General features: G+C 41.6%; 1 protein-coding gene across 4 annotated transcripts in view; it reads right to left on the bottom strand.

The window, feature by feature from the left end:
* ttc16 (tetratricopeptide repeat domain 16) overlaps nt 1-25,162 on the bottom strand; it is a 26,945-nt gene extending 1,783 nt beyond the window's left edge. Inside the window, exons 1-18 of one of the 4 annotated variants that reach the window (XM_016661261.1) lie at nt 24,993-25,162; nt 14,857-14,962; nt 11,640-11,782; nt 10,653-10,728; nt 10,040-10,142; nt 8,957-9,102; nt 8,164-8,287; nt 7,997-8,077; nt 7,732-7,907; nt 6,448-6,751; nt 4,473-4,806; nt 3,322-3,425; nt 2,870-2,996; nt 2,574-2,787; nt 1,574-1,729; nt 1,025-1,195; nt 724-900; nt 142-286 (exon numbers count right to left, since the gene is read on the bottom strand). In XM_016661261.1, the coding sequence (XP_016516747.1) occupies nt 142-286; nt 724-900; nt 1,025-1,195; nt 1,574-1,729; nt 2,574-2,787; nt 2,870-2,996; nt 3,322-3,425; nt 4,473-4,806; nt 6,448-6,751; nt 7,732-7,907; nt 7,997-8,077; nt 8,164-8,287; nt 8,957-9,102; nt 10,040-10,142; nt 10,653-10,728; nt 11,640-11,782; nt 14,857-14,961 (2,686 nt within the window). In that variant the 5' untranslated portion in view covers nt 14,962; nt 24,993-25,162. Of the gene's footprint in view, nt 1-131; nt 287-723; nt 901-1,024; nt 1,196-1,573; nt 1,730-2,573; nt 2,788-2,869; nt 2,997-3,321; nt 3,426-4,472; nt 4,807-6,447; nt 6,752-7,731; nt 7,908-7,996; nt 8,078-8,163; nt 8,288-8,956; nt 9,103-10,039; nt 10,143-10,652; nt 10,729-11,639; nt 11,783-14,856; nt 14,963-15,087; nt 15,397-15,438; nt 15,655-24,992 lie in introns of those variants that run through there. The other 3 variants (XM_016661260.1, XM_016661259.1, XM_007573187.2) reach the window with 3 other exon arrangements.
* Between the last annotated feature and the right edge of the window lie 883 nt (nt 25,163-26,045).

Genomic DNA, 26,045 nt, shown 5'->3' with positions numbered 1-26,045 from the left:
CGGACATGTTGGACATGTTGGAGGTGGCGGACATGTTGGACATGTTGGACATGTTGGACATGTTGGAGGTGTTGGACATGTTGGACATGTTGGACATGTTGGACATGTTGGAGTGGCTCTGTGTTCCACACCTTCTCCTACCTGGAGGCTCGGTGGGGCAGGCCTGCAGCGTGCACGTCTGCTTGGCCACCGGCTTGGTGAGCGGGTCGCAGCCCCGGACCAGCTCCCTGCCCTGGTAGCACTTCACGTCCCGCATCCTCACGCCAACGCCGCATGTCTTTGTGCACTGAGGACATACAGAGACAGAAAGATGGCCGCCATTGCAGCATGACAAGTCCTGGACTCTTAACTGGAGGAGACAGTCGACAATCAACTCCATTCTCTGATCTAAAAGCCTGAAAACTGGATCTCAATGTCTGTTGATGCATGAAAACTGACTGGCATCCAACCAACCAACCAACCAACCAACCATCTATCTAATTATCCAAACGATCAATCAATCAACTATCTAACAATCCATCCATCATCTTTTTCTAAAAGTTCTTTGATTGATGGAGTTCAGACCCAAAGTGGTCACAGAAACTGAACAATTGAAAATACAAAAAGCGCTAACATAATAACAATAATAATAACAATAATAATAATAACGGTGCTTTAGTGCTTAAGCATACGTTGAGCTAATAAACAAAATGTTGCAGCATATAATAAGTCAGAGTGACGTACCTCGGACCAGGGTGTGGTGTACCATTTGAAGCACGGCCTCTCGAAGCAGGTGGCTTCGTCCTCCGGCTTCTCGCCGCCTCCACACGCCTCTTCATCAAACATCTGGAACTTTCCTCCGCTGACGCCGGCGCACAGGACGATCCGCCGCTTCACTCCGCGGCCGCAGGTCGTGTTGCACTGCAGACAGACACGCAGACTCGCTCAGCTCCGTTATCGTGGCTCTCCGCCTCCCCTTGTGGTGACCTGAGGTATTGCTAGAGGTAAAGCAGGTGAAGGTTCGCCGTGCCGATGCTGGACTCACCCGCTCCCAGTCCTGGCTCAGCCAGTGCGGAGCGCAGTCCCTCTCTCCACAGGGGTGGATGGCCAGAGGCTTGTTCTCCGGGGAACACTGGTGTTCAGGAACCACGCGGCCCTCAGGGGTCTTACAGTAAACATGTCGGACCATCCGGCCGTGGCCACACGACCCGGAGCACTGCAGCGAACGACGGAGACACAAAGACACGTCAGACACCGTTAGGTCACGATTAATGTCCCAGTAATTATTACGATTAACAATAATACTGTTGTTTTGAGACCATTTCCAAGTAATAATGGGATTACAAGTTCATCCTCTGAAAAACCAATAAACTTTAATTTACTAAAGAACACTGCACTCTGGAACTGGAAGGCATTTTAAATATCCAAAATAAAACAGAACAACCAAAAACAATAAATAAAACAGAAATAAAAACGTACAAAAACATGTACAAAACGGATATGATTAAAATCATCAGGATGGAAATGATCAAACTCCTTTGTATTTAAAAACCAATCCAGGTGCAGCAGAGCGGCTGCAGGCGGAGGCACTCACAGGGCCCCACTCCGACACGGTCCAGTGGCGCTCGCAGGGCGGCCCCGTGCAGTTCTTCACGTTTGGCGGCTGGGTCATGGGGTCACAGGGTCGGGTCTCATCGGAGCAGCGGACGTCTCGCGTCACCTGAGCTTTCCGGCCACATTTAGCCGGGCACTGCAGCAGAGACAGCTTAGAGATTACTGAGGAGAAAACTCACTGAAAATAAAACATCTGCAGAGATTTAGATCCTGAGACAAGAATTTCTCTTTAATTTGCTACGTCTGTAAGGTTAAAATCAACAGCTGTAATAAGACGATGCAAGTTAATTACAAATGATGCTATATTAACGGGCCTGAGATGAAAACACATTTTACTGGACGATAAATCGTCTCCGAAGTTATGAAACTTATAATATCGTGGTTTTGAGACTATTTTCATGTAATGTGAAGGTAATGGCTTATTAATGCAAGGAGACATTCTCAAAGTTCAATAAACTTTTAATTCTAATAAACTTTGAACACCGGAAGACATTTTAAATATCCAAAATAAATAAACAAAACAACAGAAACAACAAATAAAATTAATCATAAAGTCTCTGTAAGCAAAATTGTCCTTCAAAAAAAAAAGATCTAGTTGAGACCAAAACACCAGACTGAAGAGTTTTATCATCCAGTTTTTGGTAGAAAGAGAGAAGAGAAAAAAAAGATAAATAATGCAAATGGAAATTACTGAGTTTGTTTTAATTGATCATGCTATACACTGATTTATTGCTTCCTGTGTGTTACACATAGGGTGGCTTATAAATGATAAAAACTCTGGTGTTGATATGTTGGAATGGGGGCCCAAAATGAAAACCTGCTCAGGGCCCTGAAAAGCCCTGGACCGGCCCTGACCTTCAACAACAGCTAGAGGTTACTGAAAACAAAATTCACTTGAAAATAAAACAGAACTATTTTATTCTGCTTTGGATCCAGAGTTTGTCTCTACAAACCGACATGATGGATCCGGAGCGCCTCACCTCCATCCACTCCGCCACCTCCCACTGCGGGCCGCAGGTGGGGCTCTTGCAGGCGCGCCTCTCCAGGGGGCGCTCCAGGTCGGCCATGGTGCAGAGGTCGCTGTAGACGGAGCTGTCCAGGCCCGGGGACAGCATCTTCCAGCAGCGGACCTGCCGGAACTGGAAACCCTCGCCGCAGGTCTGGGAGCACTCGCTCCAGCTGCTGGCCTCCCACCTGGAAAACCACATCCACCTCAAACTGGGACCAACTGGGAGGAACTGGGACGTGATGGGAGGAGACGTTTAACCGGCTCTACCTCGGCTGACACTCTCTGCCGATGCAGAAGTCGTGGACCGGTTCTGGCCTGGTCAGAGCGTCACAGTACATGTCGTGGACCTCCACGCCGTCGTAGCGAACGCACGTGACGAAGGACTTGGACACGCCTGGACCCGGATGGACGAGATTAAATTATTCCTTAAACCTGGATTTTCTGCTGAAACTTTGACCAATAACATAAAAAACTGCTGATATAAAAACATCCACATGAGGATGATATAACTATTTTATTTATTTATTCACCAGGATGTTAAAAATAATTTTAAAGAGTCTCCTCCAGGTCAGTATTCACTAAGCTATCCTAAAGATCCTCACTGTAATGAGACCAAGTTTTATATCTCATTATGACGAGACACAGAACCTCATCAAACCTAAAATCAGCTTCATGTGTGAGTGAAGACGGTTTCAGACCCAGTCGGGCTGCAGCGTTACCTATGGAGCAGGTCATGCTGCACGGCTCCTGGGAGGAAAGTTTCCAGCGGTACATGTCTGCAGCGCTCAGCTTCAGATTCTTCTGGAAGAACCTCTGATTCCCCCTGGTGAACACAGAGAGTCAGCAGCTCTGCTCACGAAACGCCAGGATTCACCAGAACTTTAATTCAGATGTGATTTCAGCTCACTGTGGACCAGAGCGACGCTGAAAACTGGAAATATCTGCAGATAGAATCCTTCTACGGCAAGCCGTTTTAACATAAAATCAGTTTAATCTGTAATTACATCACAGATATCTAAAAATAATATTTTGACTATCATGAATGGTAATGTAAAATATTTGTGTTACATCCTGACTAGTAAGAATAAAAATTTAAGACATTTTCATTACATTTTGATGAGTCAGATTTCATTTCCAGAACTCTGAAACAACGTCAAAGGATTCGTCATTTGACGGATCAAAATCCGTAATTACAGCTCAAGATGTCTGGAACGTAATCCTGACAAATCAAAGTAATATTTTTTTATATCTGAATTAAGAATTGTGCATAAGCGTCCTTCTGTCTCCACTCAGCCAACCAAACATTCGGCTGCAAAATTTTGGTTTTCCTGAACAAAAATGTGAGAAAATCCAACAAAGTGGAAAAACGCAAAAGTTTGCTTCAAAAATCTGCAAAGAATTTCATTTATCTTCTCTTCTGACAGACATTAAACTTCAAAAACAGCCCAGAGAAGCTGAAAGTGCTACTTACTGTTCCCAAGCTGAAAATAGAGCATTATTTAAAAATATTATTTTTACTTTTCATTGTTTTATTGAAATTTCAAAACGTCATAAGTTTATGACGAATTGACTCAACAGAAAAAAATTCAGGACATCAGTAATGTCATTCATGACACTGAATCATTTAACTTAATTTAAGCACATTATTATAATTATTTCAGAATTTATTTCCAGTTTTAGTACTTGTAACTTGTAATTTGTTGCTCTGCCAGGTGTTTTATTTAAACTCAACTCCTCGTCACATATTATTGGATAATTTGTGTTTTTTCTGTGTTTTCTGCTCATTTTTTCAGTTTTTTTCCTCCTGGCTGCTGAACAGGTGAAACTAGAGTAAATTATTGATCTGATGTTTGGTTCTGATTGGTCTGACCTGGTTCTGTTGGAGCGTCCGGCGCCGGTCTGGGCCGTGCGGTTCTGGTTGTCCCCGCTGTCGTTGCCTTTGTGGCCCAGAGCGAACTCCAGCGTGTCGTTCAGGTCCAGCGGGCCGGCCGGCCGCTCCGGGTCGCTCAGGCCCGCCTCAGGGGGGAACAGGGCGTCGCCCTCCGTCAGCAGCTGGTTGGTGGAGATGTTGATCAGCAGCTCATCCGGACCCATCCGTCCGTCCAGCAGAACCCGCCAGATCAGGTTGGTGGAGTCCGGCCCTGAGTCCAGGGCGGCATCATCAGGGGGAGGCTTGGCGGTGCCGTGAGTTTGGCTGCTGTTTCCTTGACCCGGATCAGAGATGATGAGCTTTGATCAGCGGTGCAGATGACCTTAAAGGTCTATTATCCTGCTTCCTTGAACAGGTTAGGCCTCGACAAAACATGTTCACTTCATCTTTTGTACAAAATAATACGTAGATAACGACATTTTAGGGTGTTTGTCACTTTAAATGCAAATAAGCGGCTGCGGCCCTCACCCCCCACCCCCCCACTCGCACATGAAAATGGCTGTGCAACTATACAGCCATACATGTTTGAAAAGCAGAAGTGGAGCCTCCTGTACAACCAACAAGAATGCAGCAAGTGGTTTCTGGATGGGAAGTCAACAACAAAAACATTCGTCTTTTCCAGCAGCCATTGTACAGTGGAAACTGAGGTAAAACCATCTGGAGCTCAGCTCAGGTTGCTAGGTAACGGGGTGGAGTTCAGATCAGGTTGCTAGGTAACAGAGTGGAGTTCAGATCAGGTTGCTAGGTAACTGGGTGGAGTTCAGCTCAGGTTGCTAGGTAACAGGGCAGTGCCCATTAATTGAGACTTAAGGTTTTTGAAACGGCTCATTTTCTAGACTTTATAAAACATTAACTTATTTTTATTAAGCGTTTGGGTTATTTTTAGAAGCAGTTGAGACACAAATGGAAGCATAAAAAACATGCAAAATGTGAATCACATGCACAGGATGTGGGCGAACGAAGACTGAGTTTCTGAAACAGCAACAGAAACGGAGAAGTTACTTTTCCATTTTTAAGATGTTCTTCAGCGTAACAGAAACCGATTCCACTACTAAATACGACTGTAAGCAATTAATCAATACAACAAAATTATTTTGCAGATAATTATAATACAAACAAATGGGCCAAAACTGGAACGAGGAAACTGGGTTGTCGTGGAAACGGAGTCAACATGCTGTCAGTGCTGCCGCCGGCGCAGCGAGCCGAGAGGCCGCAGGAAAGCCATTAGTGCTCATGCTTCTGATGCGGCCATTTTTAAAGACAAAAACGCCACAAAATTCTGAATTTTTCATCAACTGCTGGTTTTCTTTATGTGACTGTTCTCTGAATAATGCAGAGCCTGAAGGGCCATCTCTCACACACATGCAGAAAATGGAGCATGAAAACTGGACCCGTCTGTCCCGACCAGCAAAAAGAAAATCTTACAGATTTACAGTAGAGAGGATCAGTTTGGATCCGCATGGAGAATCACTGACATTATCAGCTTTATTCTAAACAAATATGTTTTCCCATTTTTATAACTAATTATCTGAGCATTTTGATTTCAACTGAGGTATTTTTTTAATATTTAAAATAGTATTATTTAACAAAATGCTACGACAGAGTATTGCATACTAAGAAAAATTAAATTATCACAATAAAATCATACTATAAGAACAAAATCGTACAAAAAAGTTGAAATAACATAAACATTAAGTTGTAAAATTATGAAATTAAAGTTAAAATATATGACAATAAAGCTGAGATAACATGAGAATAAAGTCACAATAATACATGAATCAAGTCATAATAATATGACTTTATTTATTTTTGAGAAAGGAGCAAAATTGTTTTTTTTAGGTTTTCAGATCAGCAGTGGATCAAATATTTCACCTTTTTGTAAGGAAACTGTTGGATGTGTCTGGTTCTGGCTCACCTGTGCGTTTCGGCAGCCCGGCGTCGTCCTCATCGCAGTCGATGGCCGTCGTCTCCTCAAACACCTCGTTGGTCTCCTGGCCCTTCGGCCCGTCGGCCCCGTCCGCCTCCAGCGGGCCCCCGGGAACCTTCTGGTCGTAGACGCTGCCGTTGGGCGACGCGGGGCCGTCCTCCTCCACAGACACCTCGGCGGCCGACGTTTCCGACCCGGTGTAGACCGGAGGCGGCGGGACGGGGGGCAGGGAGTCCCGCAGGACCGTGTATTCGTAGGTGATGTAGGGCGTCCGGCCGTTCTGGTTCCACACCTGGACCAACAGGGACTTTTACAGATGATCCTGGACCCGGGTTGCCAGATCTGACTGACCGTTTCCACCCAAACACAAAGTAAAACCCTCCCAACTTAAAAATAAAAAAGCACAAATCTCAACCTCTAATGAAAGTTTTTCTGGATGATTAATCGTCTCAATAAACAATAAGATTGTTGTTTTTAAATCATTTCCAAGTAATATAATGGTACATAAGCTTTAAATTATATTGAACTTTTAACACTTGAGCTGGAAGTTTCCAAAATAAATAAATGAAAAAATAAAATAAATTATGAAGTCTCTAAATAAAATTGTTCTTCAAAAAAAAGGGCAAGTTGAGACCAAAACACCAAACCAGAGAGAAAAACCATAAATTATGCAAATTAAAATTACTGAGTTTATTTTTAATTCATCATGCTATTTATTTATGTATTTATTTATTGCTCATTTTGTCAGGCTTCGTCACCCTGTGATCGTGTTTTAGTAGCTGCTCCTCCAAATGTGTCTATAATCTGCAAATGTCGACTAAAACATTTTTTCACAGGAAGTGGTTGGAGGATGACGTTTTAAATCACTTACCGTGTGAACAAACGTGATTTTAATATCTTTTGTTATTCAATGGAAACAACATTGAATGGTGTTTGTTCAACATTAGAAAAAAATCTACAAAGATTTTTGCATGTTTGTAATGGAAGCGCAGCTAATGATGACGTCATGTTCGACAGATCCTAACATTTCAAAATAAATTAAGTAATGAGGTAAATGCATAAATGCAATCACATAATTTTTTAGAGCATTTTGTGTTTTTCTGCCACACAATGACAACTATTTGAATACTTTCTGAAAACCTGACAAGTGCTGTGAAAAGCTGATTTTTGTGTTAAAAAATCCAAATGGGTGAAAATCCACCCAATCTGGCAACCCTGTCAGGGACGGTAACCATTTCAGAAGAATAAAATGACTGTTTGATGCGTCTGTACCAGGATGTTTATGGCCTGGTCGATGGGGCCTTTGGCGACGACGTACTCGATCCCGGTCTCGTAAACGTCCATGGGCCGCCGGTACTTAAAGATGGTTCCCGCAGCGTGGAAGTTCTGCGGACTGTCCAACTTGTAGGCGCCATTAAAGAAAAAGTTTCCCGCCTGGTCGGTCACAGCTGGAACACAAAAAAATGGGAACTCAGCTGAATTCACTTCTTACTGCTTATTCATTGTGTTCTGTTAAATAAAGGCCCAGAGAACGTACCGAGAACGTCGGCTGATTTCTTCCTCTCGATGATCTGGATATCCCAGGATCCTTCAGGGATTTGGGTGATGAAAGAATAACCTGAACCAGACAGAATGCAGACATGTTTTCTCCTGAGCGTGTGGATGTTTGTGTTTTGGTGTCTAGTCAAAGCCCGGCAGGCTCACCCAGCGTCGTGGCTCCGCGCCGGAAGTTTCCGGTGACTCTGCTGCAGCTGCTGCCGTCTCCCTGGCAAACGCCGCACTTATCCAGCGTGTTGGAGGAAAACAGAACCCCATCACATCCGATCGGCTGCAAACCAAACCAGGAAGTAAAACATGAACTGCTCTTGTTGCTAAATAAAGTTTAGTTTCAGATTAGTTTTTATTAGTTACAGTAGTTGTTTTTGTTTTTCATACTTTGGTTAATTTTTAGGTGCCGAATTCAAAAAGGTCAAAGAATTGAACTTTGTAAACACAAGATACTTCTAAATTTTTCTAATAATGTATTTAATTATTGTTGAACAACCAACTTACTCTGCAGTTTTCTCAAAACTTTTGCTGCCACCATTTTACGGACTAACATAAGTGCCATAAATTGTCAACAGCTGACATGAAAAAAATCTATTTCACATCAATCCAAAAAGTTAATAAATAGATTCATAAACACGAAAACGAAGGATGTTATATCTATAATTTCAGTATGTTTTAGTTTTATAAACACACAATATAGTTCCAATTAGTTGTAGTTTTTCCCCATTACCGTTTTTATTTATTTCAGTTAAAAATATTTTTGTTGTTTTGTTTGTTTTTGTGAACTTTAACAACCTTGCAGAGAACACGGCCTTTTCATCCAACATCAGTGTCTGACCTCACACATGCACTTCGGGAGGAAAGGTCAAGAATTCCCGTAAACATGGAGCTAAAATCCGGCGCCATGAAGCCGGAGGCAGCGGTGAGGGCAGAACCGGGTCAGACTCACCTCACAGGTCCCGTCCACGCACACGCCGCGGTAGCTGCTGTACTTGCAGGAAGTGCCGTCTCGCGCCGTCACCATGAGCTGCCGCTGGCCGTCGGTCGTGGTGCAGTGGAGGTCGCAGGGGTTGCTGGAGATATGAACATAATCATCTGAAGACAAGGAGGAGGAGACGGGTCAGAGTACGATTCCCTTCGACTAACTCATTACTGATTCATTTTTAATGCAGAACTGGACTGCTTCTCTTGATTCTTAACGATTTCTCACCCAAAAACATTTCCTCAGTTCTGAACAAAGCTTTGGTCAGAGAACCAACTTATTCACATCCTGAAAACTCATGGTTTGTTTATATTAATCATGTTTTGTCTTATGTTTATTTCTGGTTGTCATTTACTTTTTTTAAATGATTGTTTTTATTTTCTGAAACCAAAATGATTTGTATTTTTGTTCTATTTAATATATATATATTTTTAAATGTTTTCTAATTCAATGTTTTTTTTTCTCTCATCCAGTTTTACTTTTATGTCTTATACATTTAAAACTAAATGGAAAAAAAATCCCATTTATTTAGATTTTTCAGATTTATACAAATACACAAATATAACAATACAACCAAAATAAGAGCGAAAAAAAAACACTAAAAGACCTGGGCATTGAATGAGATAAAAGTAAAAGAAAAGAGATAAAATTATTTTTTTTAAATGACAAAATTGAAAAACAAACCTTTATATATTAATAATTATTACCTTTTGTTTTAGTTATGACTTGTTTTCTAATAAAAATTCTGAAACCAGAAGGTGAAGATGGCCCAGTTAAAGATTTTAGTGTTGCTGCAGCTCTAACTCACATCCTGCCTGTTTAATGAATCGGGTCAGGGTCGGACCCGGGTTTAATGGGGCCTCAGGCAGAATTTAACTTTGGGCCCCAAACTTTCCATGACCCCCACTGACAGAGTTTCAATCCAGACTGAGAGAGGTGCAGCTTAATTCACTATTTGTATGTGTGAACAAATTTAGCTCAAACAGATTAAACTCCTAGCATCCTCAGCATTTCTGCCTTGTGGCTGAGGGCCAAGTGGACGATATTTACCAGGATAGAGAGGCTTCCACTGGTAGTTCCTCCCACTGTAACGCTGCGAGTTAAAGGACCAGCACTGCTCCTCCCTGAAGCTCCTCCCAGAGGCGGGACAGTCCTGGTGGACAGAGACACCAGAGGACAGTGAGACATGTCTCCTCCCTCTCTTCAGACGACTGAAGATAAAACATTCTGCTGTAAAAAGCAGAATTGTCCAAACTGTTGGCTAAATTCAAAGATGTAACACATTTTTAAAATAGTAAAACAATAGCAATATAACAATAGTAAAGTAGTCTTTTAATTTCTAAAATATTAATTTTAAGAAATATTTAAAACGTATTTGGGACATAAAAACATAAATATACAGCATATATTAATTTTTATATAATACTTTTAATGAATTCAATATGCAATATTTTAAGTAAAAAAGCAAAACCTTTTTCATTCATGACAAACAGCCTCTGTTATTGTAGTGACAGTCCTCTGGTTTTACAGTTTGTTTTGGAAATGCCTTTGTTTATGTTTGTTGAGGACAGTTTGAATCTGTTCCTGCTCGCAGGGAGCCAGCTGGAGCGGCCATGTTTGTTTCTGTGAAGATGTGAAGTGGTGAGGAGGAAGTGAGACTCACTACGGTGTTGCAGAGATGGTATTTCTTGGCCGTTCCTGTGCAAGTCATGTTGTCCTTTCCAGCAGCAACTTTCTTTCTTTGGACAGAAAACAAACGTTTGGAGAGACGGCGGCGCATTAAAGCTAAATATCAGGCTGAGAAGATGAGAAAAACACACATCGTAATCTGTTGGATTAAGTTAAAGCTCCCAGTCAGCCAGAAATCAAACTAAAAGATGATTCCAGTGAGACATAATTATATTTCTCGAGATTAGATAATCACACTATGAATCAAAAGGATCAGTTAAAAATACCTCTAACATCTGCTCACCGCTTATTAATAACACATTTAAACACATAAAATGTTAGGATCCAGCTGTTTAAGGAACACTAAGTGTGATTGCCAGAAAATGCATCTTGTATCATCTAGTATTTTCTAAATGTTGTTATTGTTGTACATGAATATGTTTATAGTTTCTCGGTTCTCTGTTTGTTTTTCTCTCTTTCTGCAGGTTTAGAAACAAACTTCCAGACTGTTGGTTTCTCTCATCTCCTCTTATTTTGTTCTTTCCCTTTAAAACTTTTGCCCTTGTTTCTAATCTCCATTACATTTTACATAAACATGTATAAGAAAATATTAATACTGTGACATTATTCTGCTAATATTTTTATTTTTTCTTGTATTAAAAATAAAAATGATCTTAGTCTGGACGTAACAGTCTGTTGTAGTTCACAGCACATCGCTGCAGAAGTCTTGTTCTGTTATTTTTAACATCCTTCTCTTGGGTTTTTGGAAATTTCTTTTAAACTCCTGGAGAATATTTCTGATGTCTTTGTGCCCTGGCCTGCAGCAGCTGTGACCTCCTGCTGCACTTTTTCATGTTTATTTAGTAAATAATGACATTGTGGAGTCTCTGGTTTTCTCCACTGTTGGTTTATTTGGATCAGTTTAAGAGCTGATCAAACCGGGTCACCAGCGAACTGAACCGGCTGGGTTGGACCAACCGACCTCTGCTTGAGGCAGTGGCGCTCCTGGGACATCACCCCCCCGCCGCAGGTCCGGGTGCAGGCCGTCCACTTGGCCCACTCGCCCCACCAGTAGGTGGTGACCTCCTGCTGGTCCTCCAGGCTGTTGGACGCAGCGCCCTCCTCCTGGTGAAACGGAGAATTACAACACACAATATGAATGTGATTAATGACTACGGAAGAGGATGAAGACCACTCAACACAAAATCTGACTTTCTTTCTCACAGCTCTACGCCGAGTCACTGTAGACAGAAAAATAGGAAGAGTAAAAAACTCAGCAATGTTGAGATTGATCTCAGAAATTTTTTGTGGGTTAGGAAAACAATAATACTTCTGAATTTGAAAAGTCAAAATTTTGCTACAACAAATTCTGTAATGTTTAGATTAAAATTTCTGTTTGAAAAATCAAATATTTGCTAGAAAATTTTTCAGATTAATCTCAGAAATATTCTAGAAACAAACCACAAATTTCTGAGTTTGAGAAATTGAAAATTTGCTAGAGAAACTGAGAAATTTTAAGATTAAGCTCTGAAATTTTGTAGAATAAAAAAATATGCGTTTCAAATATCAAAAATTTCAACTTTTGAAAATTATTTGAATTTCAATGGACTTCTGAAACTCAGAAATTTCCACCTTTTGTCTAGAAAATTTCTGACATGAATATCAAAATTGTTGATTTTTTTCTACCAAATTTTCGACTTCTCAACCTCAGAAATTACCATAGTTTTTTTATGAAAATTCTGACATTTTTCTCAGAATTCTGAATTTAATCTTTTGCAATCAAAAGTCATTTTGATAAAGAAAAAAGCAATAATTCAGAGAAAAAGTCAGAATTCTTTCTTTTGTCACTATTTTATTGGTTCTAATCTCCAGTAAATAATAATAAAATGCTCCTAAACCAAAGCGATGAAGCAGAACCTGGGCCGGTTCTGGTGTGTCCAGGTGCAAGCGCAGCAGAACCGGTTTGTTTAGCTCCGTGTTGTGTGTAGAGAACCTAAGCTCCTGACAGTAACAACAACAGCTGTAGGATTGTTGGACCGTCACGGGAGCGTGGACAGGAACCAGAACAAATCCCGGCCCGCGACGTGACGGCCACCATGTTTTTGTACGGAGGCTTCGGTGCGTTTCCCACATTCCTGGCGTGGATTAGCAGCATTAGCCCGGGCTGAAGGCGGCATCCATTTATTCAAACAGATCCGTCCGAGGGGTCGCTGGAATGTGCGCTGAGCTCCTTGTAAAGGTGTGAAGCAGCGCAGCTGTGAGGGAAACTCAGCAAATACCAGACAGACTGAGAGACACGGAGCGACAGAGTCCAGAGGAGAGTCCAGATTTATGAGGCCGGCGGTCGGTTCCACGCAGACATCCAGATTATCAACCTCTCTTTGTTTCTCAGGGAGTTTAAACACCTGAACGCGCTGGACTGGAAGACTTTGAGATTCTTTATTCCAAAAGTTCGTCGCATCAACTTGAATGTGTTTTTTGGGACTCGATGGAACATCGTAGCTCATATTTGTGAAGAACAGTTTCAACATGTTTTGATGAAAATTCCTAAAATGTGCCTTTCCTTCACTCACTTGGCCTCAGAAAGAAAAAAAATATCCAATTTATTATTTTATTCTAAATGTTGTATTTCTTTTTGTTTTAAATAAAATCTAATCTGTTTTCAGTCATAATTATCAATCAATCAAGTTCATTTAAATAACACATTTAGGAACAAGGCAGTTCAAAGTGCTTTACATCACAATAATTATGAAAGATAAGTTCAAATTATAAATAAAAAAATAAAAAACCTTCCAATCCAATAGATGTGCACTATTGAAGACTGAATTAATTTTTTTTCATTAATCTTATTTTTTATATATTTTTAACACTTTTTGATCTTTTGTTTGTACCCACTTGATGCTGTTGTTATAACCGATTACCCAACTATGGGACAATAAAGGATATTCCTGTTTTATTCTGTCTAAAGTAACTTATTGAATGTTATTTCTCATACTCATTTTTCTGATTGGCTGATTGTCAAATTCATGAAGCAGCTTTGCACCTCAAGCTATCATAACAAGCGCCAAGTGAAAAAGTTTCTGTCAAGAAAAACACCAAAGGATGCAGAGGACTCCACTGCAAAACCCTAAGAACTCCTGGCCAATTAAATCAGCAGGTATGAGGCAGCATTTATGCTAAATGAATGGCTAGCTGTAGCCAATGGTGCTAGTTCCTGCTAATGGTGTCAGCTTAGTTAATAATATTAGCTCTAGCTAATATAGCAAACAGTAGATGACAAGCCAATCATGTTGGTTTGTTTCAACATTTATCTCCCATGAAAAGTTTGAAGCAACTCACGCAACATTAGCCTTGACCTCTGATGTTTCGTTTAAAGACTTGAGTCACTATAACCAACCTGCGGGTGAAAAAATGACGACCTCCATAAGTGAAGAATATAACAAAGATTATTGAAGTAATTGTGGTGCAGATGTTTTCCATCCGAGCTGAGTGAGATGGAGCTGTCTCCCCAAAAAAGCTTGCAAAGATTTCAGCCTCCATGTATAAATGCACACCACACTTTTCAGATTGTCTTAGTAAAATAAATAAAAAAGTAATTTTCCCTCTACATTGTGTTGGTCATCATAAAACCCAAACAAAAAACAGAAAAAGAGTGGGAAATGTACCACTTCCGACCAAAAACAACCATTCACAGCCAGGAGGCGGGGCTTAGTGCTGTCAATCTACCTCGTGTATTTGATGCTTAACGAATGGAGAAACAACTCACCATTACAAGAAAACTAGACTGTGCATTCACAACAGGCTATACTAGCTGCAGCATAGCAGAGGGCATAGAGGCGATGTGGAGGAAGGATGAGAAGCCAGAATGTGATTGACAGCGCTAAGACCCGCCTCTTGGCTCTGATTGGCTGTTTCTAGTTAGCGCTGGAAGAAAACCGAAAAACTCGATTTTTCATAGATTATGTCTCCCACCAAACTGTCAACTTATTTGTTGACTGTTTCAACAAATAAGTAAGAAAATATTGATATTAAACTGCAATATTTAGGTATTATTGACTTAATACCCAAGTCTTTTCCTGAAAAGCTACTTGTAAGTTAGTTTTGTCTTATTTCTCTGTGCTATGATATTTGCAGTAGAAAGCAGATAAAAATACTTGTAAGATTTAGTGCTTTTGTTGTTCTCCTGCAGTGGTGTGTACCTGCAAGCCTCTGGAGGACAGGTTTCCCACAGACATGGCCAGCGTCAGGAAGCCAAGGAGGACCACACCTGTCTCCCCAAACTGCTCCCATGACCACACCCTCATCCTGCAGAGGAAAGGAAAAACACTCAGTTTCAACATTTCTGTATGAATCTGCATGTTTGTCTCCAGCAGAACCGAAACATTCAGAACATGCATGCAGGGGTTGTTATCAGCATTCGGGCCGCAGACCTCCATGTGTTTCTGGATAAAAACAGCAAAGCGATGATTGCTTGACACAGACCGAGGGGTCTGGAGGGAAGCATCGCCACCGCTAATGAGTTCCTGCGGCAGCTACATGAGCTGCGGATGAAAGCTTTCAGCCGAGACATGTGGGTGGTTTTTTCAACTCCAATTTGAGGCTTCTCAGCTTCCAAAACCACACAAGAGTCTCGGCTGCTTCATGCACAGAGAACACATTAGGACTCTTAATATTTCCTCTCTGACTGCAGTGATATCGCTTTCTGAAACACAGCTGCAGCCAGCGGTCTGAGTAGCTAGCATAAAGTTAAGCCAACATTTCCAAGCAGACAGTAGACTTACTGGGATTGTCCTGGAACAGTTTAACTATAGCTATAGATTTACAATCAATCGACTTACTACTAATTGTTGATCAAAGGTTAATTAGATTTAAATTGGTCCCAATCGATTGTCTAAACGTCCGGTTGGACATCCTATTATTGTTGTAGTTTTGCCGCCATCCAGCAGAGGGCGCCGCTCGTCATCCTTAAGCGGAGCCAGGAGTAAAGATGGCGGGCATAGCAGAACCAGGAGAGGAAAAGGTCAGAACCGAGTCCGGTTTGAGATGCAAAATGCACTTTATGCGCTTTTGTTCTGATATGTAAAAGCTCGACAAGCTCCTTACGTTTCTCCTCAAAAAGCGCTTCATTCAGCCGAGCTGCAAACGGAGCAGAGACAACTTCTACAGTAATTATTACAGACTCGCCACGAAGGTGAGGAAAAGGGAAGCGGAGGAGATAAAACGAGAAATAATGTAATGTGATAGAAAACAAAAACATGATGCTAATAAGCATTGAAGACTATCGTAACTGCTATAGTTTGAACATCTCTGCTTATGGGGAATTGTTTCACATTTTATTTTTCACATATTTTATTTTTCTAGCCAACAACTTAAGAGGTCCCTCTCTTTATATTTTATACATTTGTCTAAGTTTAATAATGTAAGAAAACCACAATTTTCTGTTTATTCAGTCAGTATAATGGTGCAGTGTGCAACTTTTATTGAAAAACAATATTTTATTTACATACTTGTTAAAACTGTCACCATGTTGTGACAGTATATGTCATATAATCTATGAAAAGATAGGGGAAAAGCGACATCATAACAAAGATAGGGGGGATGAGCAGCGCCACATAGAGTGGTGATTGACAGCGCTAAAGACCCGCCTCCTGGCTCTGATTGGTTGTTTCTGGATAGCGCTGGAAGATTGTCTCTTATACCATAAACAAAATATGTAAAACACTACATACATGCTGCAGCTTTAATACAGTAGTACAAAATAATGTTAAAAGGATTTTTTTTATCAGCATATTATGAAAATTGAAGCTTTTTGTGTAATGAGCCTACATGATACAAGAGAAAACTCAGATTTTATAAAATCGCTCCTCAATTGTTAATCGATCAGTCAACTCATTAATCAATAACTTGCCTCCCTTTAATCCATGAAAATATTCAGAATTACCTGCAGAACACGAAGCTTCGATCTAAACTTGATGTGTCTGAATACAAGCCAATTCCAAGCAGCCGAAACACAAAGTAACATCTGTTTTCTGGGCCGTGCAGACGGCTGCTGGCAGGTGGAGCGTGACGCAGATGGGCCGCCGAGAGGCCACAGGTGGTGCAGACGGGTGAGCTGGACTTTAAAAAGCCAAACAAGCCCTAAAGCTCTGGAAGGAGGAAGGGAAGTTTCCCTTCGCTGCTACACAGGTAGGCCTTTGTTTAGCTCCACAGACCATAAGGAAATGTACATGTCTGTATGTAAAGGCTGGCAGGAACAGACACAGACTCACAGGAAAAGGAGGCTTCTCTAAGGAGTTTCCTGAAATTCAAGGATTCCGTGAAGTCCCAAAGACTTAAGAGGAAATTCACGGAAAAAATTAAATTAATCCGTTTTTTGAGTTATCATCTGGTTTAACCAGAAACTTTATATTTTTACATAAAATTAGATCAAGTTTAGTTCTATAGTACATTTCAGTGACAAGGCAGTTCAGTGTTACATGATAACGTCATACAGTCATCAATTAAGAAACAAGCGGTAAACTTTACATTCAGTCAAATATCAAATTCATGAAGCAAATACACATAAAGTATATTCCAGTTACTGATAATCAAACTCTAACCAGCTGCGTTTTCAGCTTGGATTTAAAGGAACTCAGTGTTTCAGCTGTTTTACAGTTTTCTGGAAGTTTGTTCTAGATTTGTGGTGCATAGAAGCTGATTGCTGCTTCTCCATGTTTGGTTCTGGTTCTGTATGCAGAGGAGAATCAGAACCAGTATCATTTGTACTTTTTTGAGAATCCCACAGACTAAGTAATCTGGATTAAATGTTACAAGCTGACTAAAAAACTCAACTTGGCTTAAAAACAACAATTGTATCATTTTATGAATCTGTTTTGATAATGGTGATACAATGTTGGTGCCAGTGGTTTGTATAGATAAATAAGTAAATCTTATAAGAAAACTAGATGAGAACCACTGGCCTAGTCAAAGTCCAGATCTAAATCTGATTGTTCTTTTTCTAGACTTTTTTTTGTCTTCCCTCTGGTTGTAGGAGTTTTGCTGCTGGAATGTCTTTTGCTCTTACTTTTCTACTTTAACACAGAAGCTAAAGTAATTTTGGACTGAAATGATTTGCGTTGGTCCATCAGTCCAATCTTCTTTGACTTTTGTTGGGACTTTTTGTTGTCCTCCACCTTCTGAATCTGACTTGTTGACCTTTGACCTGGACTGAATGCAGCTGAGCCATTGCCTCCACGTCCATCTCAACACTTTTAGTTACAGTTTCTACCACAAACAGTCACGTTTCACTGCGGAGGGAAAAAGCGATCACTAATGAAGTTCTCAGATGTTCTGAGTACGTCTCCTGAACTTTAGCAGATTAATTATCAGCCATTATCTTTGCCATTAATTATCTACTATTGTTGTTTTTCATTTGGGTGTTTTTGCTCAAACTGTTCCCTATAAATTCCTCTCCTAACTGTTTTAATTTGGGTGTTAACTGTATGAAGAATGTGCTTTAAACCTCCCTGCATGTTTTATCCAAACTGTGGAGGCTCCTCAGAGGAGGACGTTGATTGCCAGCACAGGCTCATTGATCCCTGAACTCCCAGTTTTAGGACAGGTCTTAATAAAATAAGCAAGCAGCTGGTCTCACCCTCTGCAGTCTGGCTTTCTCGGCGTTAGATATTGGTGGCAGGTGTCTTGAAGCAGCCGCAGAAACACCTGGACTTCATTATCCAACCAGACGCAGCTGGAGCGCGGCCAGCTGCCAGACACACACTCAGGGAGGAGACGGACGCTTTGTCCGACACGGATACACGTGCACACACACTCAGCCAGTGGCATGACTCAGCGCCGGCACACACTGCGGCTCTGTGCATGCTGGAGCTCACACACAGGTATCCCAAACACACACAGGCACGTCTTACTCCACCTCTCTGCTGTTTACAGACACACATTAGTAACGATAGAGAAGATTCTGACTTTCAGCTCAGCATTTTGCATTTGCGTACAAACTTTATTGGGGAAATTTGGCCAAGATGCTAAATTTCCAACAAATGTTCTCCGTGTGCAGCGCCCCCGCTGAGGGAAGCACCTTCATCATCGCACTGCATGTTCCCACTCAGCAGGAGCAAAACCTCCAACTGGATTACAAACTACCGTCATCCTCAGGACGATGGTGTGAACCAGCCGGCCAGGAAACCACCACTGAAAAGTTTTCTCTTTTTGCAAATGAAATATTTTATCTCTGAAGTCAGGTTGAAGTTATTCTATTTAAAACTTTTATTTGAAAACTTGTTTTACTTTGAACTTAATTTGCCAAAACCTTAGTCGTTTCCCATAGAGACCAAAAAACAGAAACAATAGGAAGAAGCATAAAATATTATTGTTAAATTATAAAAAATTAGTAATTACTCAATAATAAATGAGCACAGGAACTTCCACAGACAGACACTAGGGGGTGCTGGAATGCCTGCTCTTTTCCTCTGGACAAAGTGCCCTTCTGAAATCACTGTTTTTATTTATTTTTATGTTTTTTACAGTGTGTGGCCCAAGATAATATTTAGAAGTCTTTATTGACATTTTTTTCATGACTAGACATTTTAACTTTCCCTCAGTTCATTCATTCACTCATTCATCATATCATCATGTACCATACACTGTAAAAATGGATTTCTGCACTATTTAAATTGAGTTGATTTAAGCATTTTAATCTTGATTCTTCATTTCTAGGGCTTACTAACTTATTAAAGCTAAACCTGTTTAGAATTAATCAACTCATTCTAGATGAGATTCTACATTTTGAGCTATCCTGCGTGAGCTGATAAAACAAATTTTAAGTAGATCTGATAATCAAATAAGCTACATTTGATCTTAAGAATACTTTACTTATTTTAGAAATTTTGTTTAGTTAAAATTAGTTAGCCAAATTCCTTTCTGTGGCCAGGTTAGCGTTGCATTTTGGGACGCAGCGGGGTTTTCGTAAAGCATAAAGTCCAACGTTTAAGACGTCTTCTCATAATCACTCCATATTTTTCTCTGATCATTTTACCTGAATTAGTTCCCAGAAACACTACTGATGTGATTTCACACCATGTGCTTCCTGTGTACATCTGGTTCTGCTGGCCCGGACCAACTGACCCATAAACAGACCAAATGTTCTCTTCCGGTTCTGGTTTGCTTTGGGTTTTCTCTGCGTGAAAAGAAACTGAACCACCAGAAAAAGTTACAGGTGAACAAATTCATGGACTGATTCAGACCAAGGTAACCAAGCCGCAGGATGAATGTTTCTGCCTGTCCTCAGTTCTGCTGGAGGTTTCCTCCTGCTGAAAGGAAGTCATTCCTCTCCACTGTCGCCACATGCTTGCTCAGGAGCAGGGGGTGCAGGAAAGTCAAGGTTTAATGTATCTGATTGGTCTTCCTTAGATAGCTTTCCAGCAGTTGGTATCTTGGATAACTGGAGTTATGCCAAGGTTTTCAAATCCTGAGAGACCTCACACACGACGATAAAAAATAAAATTAAAGACAACACACCACACACGAACACATTTCTCTCACTAATGTTTAGGTGTCGGGTCAGAAATCTAATAAAACTTCTCGATTTCAGCGTAAACAAACATGGCCGACTGCAAAGAAGCAATGGTGGTAGTTTCAGGAACATATTTAATAGAGAAAAATGAAACAAGTCTCAGGTGTCCATCAGACTTTCCTTCTTTTTGTCTTCAGTATTTTAGATTCTTCGTCACCTTTCTTTCTGATTGGCTACACGTTGCATTTAACAGGCTGTGTTCTCGCTTGTCCTACTATATACCCCGATTTTAGATTGAAACGGTCCCAACGTCTCTCCAAGCGGAGCAGATCACTCTTCACACGCAGCAGGAATAACTTCTCAGTTTACTTTAAGAGCCATCCAGATACTCAGAGCGTTCCTAAGATTGGAAGGGAAAAATCTGGATAAAAATCTTTCCGTGTGAACTAGACATTACATTAGTCATGTTGTGTCTAATTGCTTTACCTGAATTTGGAGCAAATTAAACGGAATTATATATATATTTGTACTTTTGTGCTTTAGATTGCCTTGAGATGAAGTTTGTTTCTCTGTTGGTTGTACAAGCTGAACTGAACAATAAAACATAATGATCGTTTCCCTTCAGTAAAGAGGACCATCTGTCCTCAGTGTAGCGAGGCGCTCTGTAGTTTCTACAACGTTGGGATGAAAGATATGATCGCGTAGAGCTGGGACTGAGCTGCTACAGGAAACCAGTCCCAGGTTTCTCTGGGTTTCACCTCCCTGCAGGTTGCAGTCGGCCTACTGCCGTCCAGACAGAGCCTTCCTCTCTCCTTCCTCACTGTGCTGTCGTTTCCCAGCAGCCAAGCAGGCAGACAAAAAAAAAGAAGACAAAAGTAAACACAGTTCCCTCGTCTTCCCTGCTCCCGAACTCTCTCCCCACCCTGATGGACCCCTGGGGCCCCTCGCCTCTCCGTCTTGTTTTTGTAGTCGTGGAAACCTTAGGAGACAGACGGACAGCAGAGGTCTGTCCCCAGGACGCCGGACTGGAGCTGATCACGCTGTCCGACACCTGTTATACGAATATCGTCTTTTAAATGAAGATGTTTTACAGGTTTAATTAAATGTGTGAATCATGAAGAGAACGTATTTAACCAGGTTTCATTTAACCAGGGTGGAACATAAAGCTTTGAAAGTTTTATTCATCCGTCCAGGATTAATGTTCTGATTCAAGATTTCCAATCTTCAAATAGGTTTTCTGTTTCCGAGGTTTCCAGGGTTATTTACATTCACATCTCTTATTGCTCTAACAGGCAGACAAGTCCTGTAAGTCACAATGATGCACAGATGGCCAACAGGCATTTGAAAGCAGAGAAGTCTAAGTGAACAATCACCAGGAGCTTTTCTCTCTGTTTTCCATCCTTCTATTTACTTTCCTGAGATTGGTTCAGAGAGGTAGCAGGAGGGAAACCCAGTCATCCCTTTCCACAGTAAAAGGATGACTAACTGACTGACTCATGTTGCTTTGAGTCAAAAGACACTCTCCTGCTCGTCTTCTGGGTCTGCCTAAAGGTCTCCACCAAGTGATGCGTCCTTTTAAAACCTTCAACAAATGAGATGCTCAAACAACTTCAGCTCTCCCAATGATGGCAGACTCGGTTCAACTGGGAACCAAAACTGCAACATTTCTGACATTTTCAGCTTCTCTTTCTCACTGCACTGTGTCAAGTGAACCAAACCCTTTGAGCAACCTGTTCCCCTCCTCGCCTGTGGGGGCGCTGTACCAAGAACCACTGAAGGAAACGACACAAAACTTCTGAAGAAGACACCGAGTGCAACTTCGATTTTTTATGAAATTTTAACTAAGCTGGAGTGGTGTCAGATTTTAGCAGTTGGAGAATTTTTCGTTAATTTCTCGACTAAAGACCACAAGACATTTCTCCTGCTAGCGATAGATTCAAGTGTTTGTTTTGGTTGTTTTTACCCAGAATGCCCTGCAATGTAGCCCACTTCTGCGATTTGGAGTAGTCTCTGGTCCACTTGGCATTCACATATGCATTCGAACCGCACCATAGTTCACTACAGCCAAACTGAGACTGAGGTTTTTAGACGGACCAGAGTTCGTTTACGTATTCACATCTGCCCAAATGAACCAGACTTTCTAGGCAAGCAAACTAGATTTGGATTAGAGTGGACTGAACAAGATTAGTGTGAATACAACCTGAGACATCATGTTGCTATGAGTCAAAAGACAAACTCCTCCTCAGCAAAAGATGCCATCGTCTCTGTGGTAACATCACCATCGTCCTCACACTCATTCACACACTAACGGTGGTGAAACTGGGTGAAAGGTGACTCTTGTTTTTGCCTTATGAAGGATTCCTATGGAAGAACAATCTGAGAATCCTGACAAAAAGTTATTTCTACTCTTCAGCTGCGTGCGCACAGACTTGGCAGAGGTTTTACATCAGATGTTCTTACCAGCCTAACACCTTTCTGTTATCGTGGGGGAAGAAGGAGGTGGGGTTCACAGCAGGAACCTACAGGTCTACCAACCTGAACCACTGCCGTCTGAGAAATGCATTAAAGTACGTTTAATGATTTGTAGCAAAGAGGGTTTATTAGATCAATAAACTCAGATACAGGTCATAAAGGCAGTGGTCAGAAAACCTGCTGTTCACACATTCTGATCTCAGATGAACTCGGATAATTCCTGACTTTGAGTCACTGTGAAGAAAACAATCAAACGAAATGCAGTGAAGGAAGCACCAGAGCCATTGTGGAACGTTGATATCTTATCATGGCTGCTGCTTGAATCTTTCTGGCTCATTTCACTCACTTCATCCCCGCTGTGTGTTGGGTAACTTCACCAGGCTCACACAGTTACTGGTTCAATTCTCATCTTGGTTTCTGTCTGAAAGTCAGGATTCCCAATTGACTGTAGGAGAAAAGGTTGATGTAAACGTCACCTGTGGAGCTTTGGCGATACCCGATCCAGGAACTTAGAGAGCTACAGGAAGCAGCCGCTGAGCGTTGGAGAGGCGACCGCTGCATTCTGATCATTTCTTAGCGACGAAAAGCCGAATGACACGTTGGTAATTAGACAAACCCCAGCATCGGTCAGACGCTGGAGGCGAGAGGCTGGTGGTGGGAGTCTGCTTGTCGAGAAACGAATTCATTCCGCGGTCTCCTCTCACAGGAATGATGACTGAGAAAGGGATCGGATCAGAGATGGGAGGAAGGAACCGGAGGGAGGAAGGCTTTTAGTGAAGTTCTTCAGAGCCAGGATTTCCAGGAACGCAGCTATGTTCAGCTCATCTGGACTTGAAAAGAAGAGCTGGAGGATTTTAATGCAGAGACTTGAGAAGGCAGAGTAATTGATCTAATAAAATTATAATAGATCGCACAGATTTACTATGATTAAGATGCAGATTAAACACTGTACTCAGAAATATTAACTGCAGCTTTTCTCCACAAAACCTTTACTTCTTGGATCAGGAACAAAAGAGTCGGTTTAGATGGTGTTGCTCTGATCCGTGTTGACTTGACTTCCTCACATAATTAATGACTTTACTTTACAATACATAGCTAATAAGCTCATCAGATGGTCTACATTAAAACTGCATAACATATCAAAGCGCTTTGTAAAATGTGTGCAGACCTCAAATCTATTTCCATTATGTCGTGAATTCTCAGCTTTTTCTGTCTTCACTTATACCACCGAGCTAAAGAGTGGACAGTATGAGCAGAGGAGTTAACAGATGTTCACTAACTTAGGTAAGTTTAGCTAATTCTTTGATTGGAAATCCAGTTTGGAGGTGTAAATGCATAATCGAACTCTGATGCGGACCAAAGAAGTGAACTCTGGTCCGCCTACAAACCTGAATCTTGGTTTGGTTTCAGTGATCTCTGCTGAGGTTCGAATGCAGATGTGAACGCCAAGTGGACCAGAAACCACTCCAAAAGCAGGAAGGGGACTACAGAGCAGGGAATGCTGGGTAAATACAACCAAAACAGACTAGCATGTCTAGCTCCCGTGGGAGAAATGGCTCGGTTGGAGGAGAAATCCTCCAATTGTTAAAATGTAATGCCACTCCATTTCAGTTTACATTTTGTGAAGAAGGAAGTTGCGGTCATTGTCTTCTTCAGATGTTTTTGCGTTGTTTCCTTCAGTGGTTCTCGGTGCAGTGCCCCCACATACGAGCAGATGAACAGGTTGCTCAAACTGTTTGGATTGTTTGACAGTGTGAAAGCAAACCCCAGCAGCTGAAAATGTACCAAATGCTGCCATTTTGGTCTCTTTTCAATCCAAGTCTGCCGGACAGTGAAAACAGCCTTAGTGTTAACGAAGCTCAACAATGACCAGAATCATGTTTTTCACTAAACAACACAAGCATTTTTTGAAAGCAAACATTTTCTGCATCAAGCAGAAAACGTTTGGTTGAAAAAGTTCAGCGTAGGATTTCTATCCCTTTAACTCCCCAGACAAGCCGAGCTGGACCCACAGTGAGCCTCTACCTCACCAGTTTACACTCACATCTCCCAACAGCTGACAAGTTTCCAGTCAGACTTCGGGCCTCTCCAGGAATACACATGCACGCATGCCTGCACAGGAACACACACTCCTCTGAGAGCGAGTCAGCATTATTTTGTGGATTTGTTTTGGTCTGGTGCAAAACACAATTCCCATTGGCTCTAGTGTGCCTCATAAACACACAAACACACACGCACACACAGAGCAGAGGGGAAACCACAACAACACATGCAGGCGTCCAAAGAGCCAACACAGAAATCACACAAACTGCACAGCAGCAACACACTCAGAGGAGTTCCCAAATATTTACTCACCTCGCCTGCAGCAGTCCAAGGGCGTCTTGGTGTGTGCTGAAGATGCCGCTCAGCGTCAGTGAGTGTGATTTAACGTGTGTGTGTGTGTCTGAATGTGCTTCAGCCTGCCGGCAACAGCAGTGTTGAGTTGTGATGAGAGCTGCTGTCAATGTGGAGTGAGGAGGGATAGAAAGAGGGATGAAGAAAGGGAGGGAGGTAAGGTGTGCTTTCCCTGCATCCCTCTTCCTCCTCCTCCTCTGTCTGGGCTGGAGGAGGAGGAGGAGGTGGGAGGACCAGAGGAGTCTGGCTGACTGCTCTGCTTTCTGACTGATTTTTATTTATTTTTTTTAGTAATCAGTTCATTAGTCTGAACTTCACATCTTCTTACTTGTGTCCTTAAGGTACTTTGACTACAGCTCTGAATCATACTTTCTACCTGGCACTGATTTACTCCGTAGCAACCAGAAAGTTTTGGTTAAAACTTTGCTACAGGCCAATTACTACTTAAGTGTTGCTTGGAAGACGTCTTGCAACCACATGACCTCACATCGACTGTTCGGCTTTGGATGAAGGATGAGGATCCCTAACCCAGGAGAACAATCACTTGATCGGCTCTAATGCCTCTGCTGGACTCAGACTCAGTGAATGTTCACCTCTTCCTCTGCTCTGCTCCTCCTTCCTTGGATTGTAAGAGTCTTCAAAGCCTAAAGTAGTCTTGATACAAAGTTTTTTACGTTTCTAAAGAACTAAAGAAATGTTTAGCTCCATGTTTGCTCATTTTTAGTGCTTTCTTCTGACCACATTAGGTTCCTTTATATTTTAAGGAAACATTTATATGGTTCAAACCTCTGGGACATCATGTCCTGAGGTTAGTTGGAAACATAAAGTCTGAATGGGCCATGTTCAGGACGTCTTTGGTACCCACATTGACAGCAACCAGAGGACCCACTGGTGGTTGCCAGTGATGAAACCCATCAAGTTGCACGTTGGCTTTAGTGGTTGGCCTTAAGCAGACAGGAATCGGGCATCCAGAAGGTCTGCAGCTTCTTCGGTTGCAGAAACAAAAGCTCCGGA

The sequence above is a fragment of the Poecilia formosa genome, unplaced genomic scaffold, assembly GCF_000485575.1.
Source record: "Poecilia formosa unplaced genomic scaffold, Poecilia_formosa-5.1.2 Scaffold320, whole genome shotgun sequence".
In the NCBI taxonomy this organism is placed as follows: domain Eukaryota; kingdom Metazoa; phylum Chordata; class Actinopteri; order Cyprinodontiformes; family Poeciliidae; genus Poecilia; species Poecilia formosa.
Note: the sequence above shows the minus strand (reverse complement) of the source record. Positions and strands in the feature narration are given on the sequence as shown.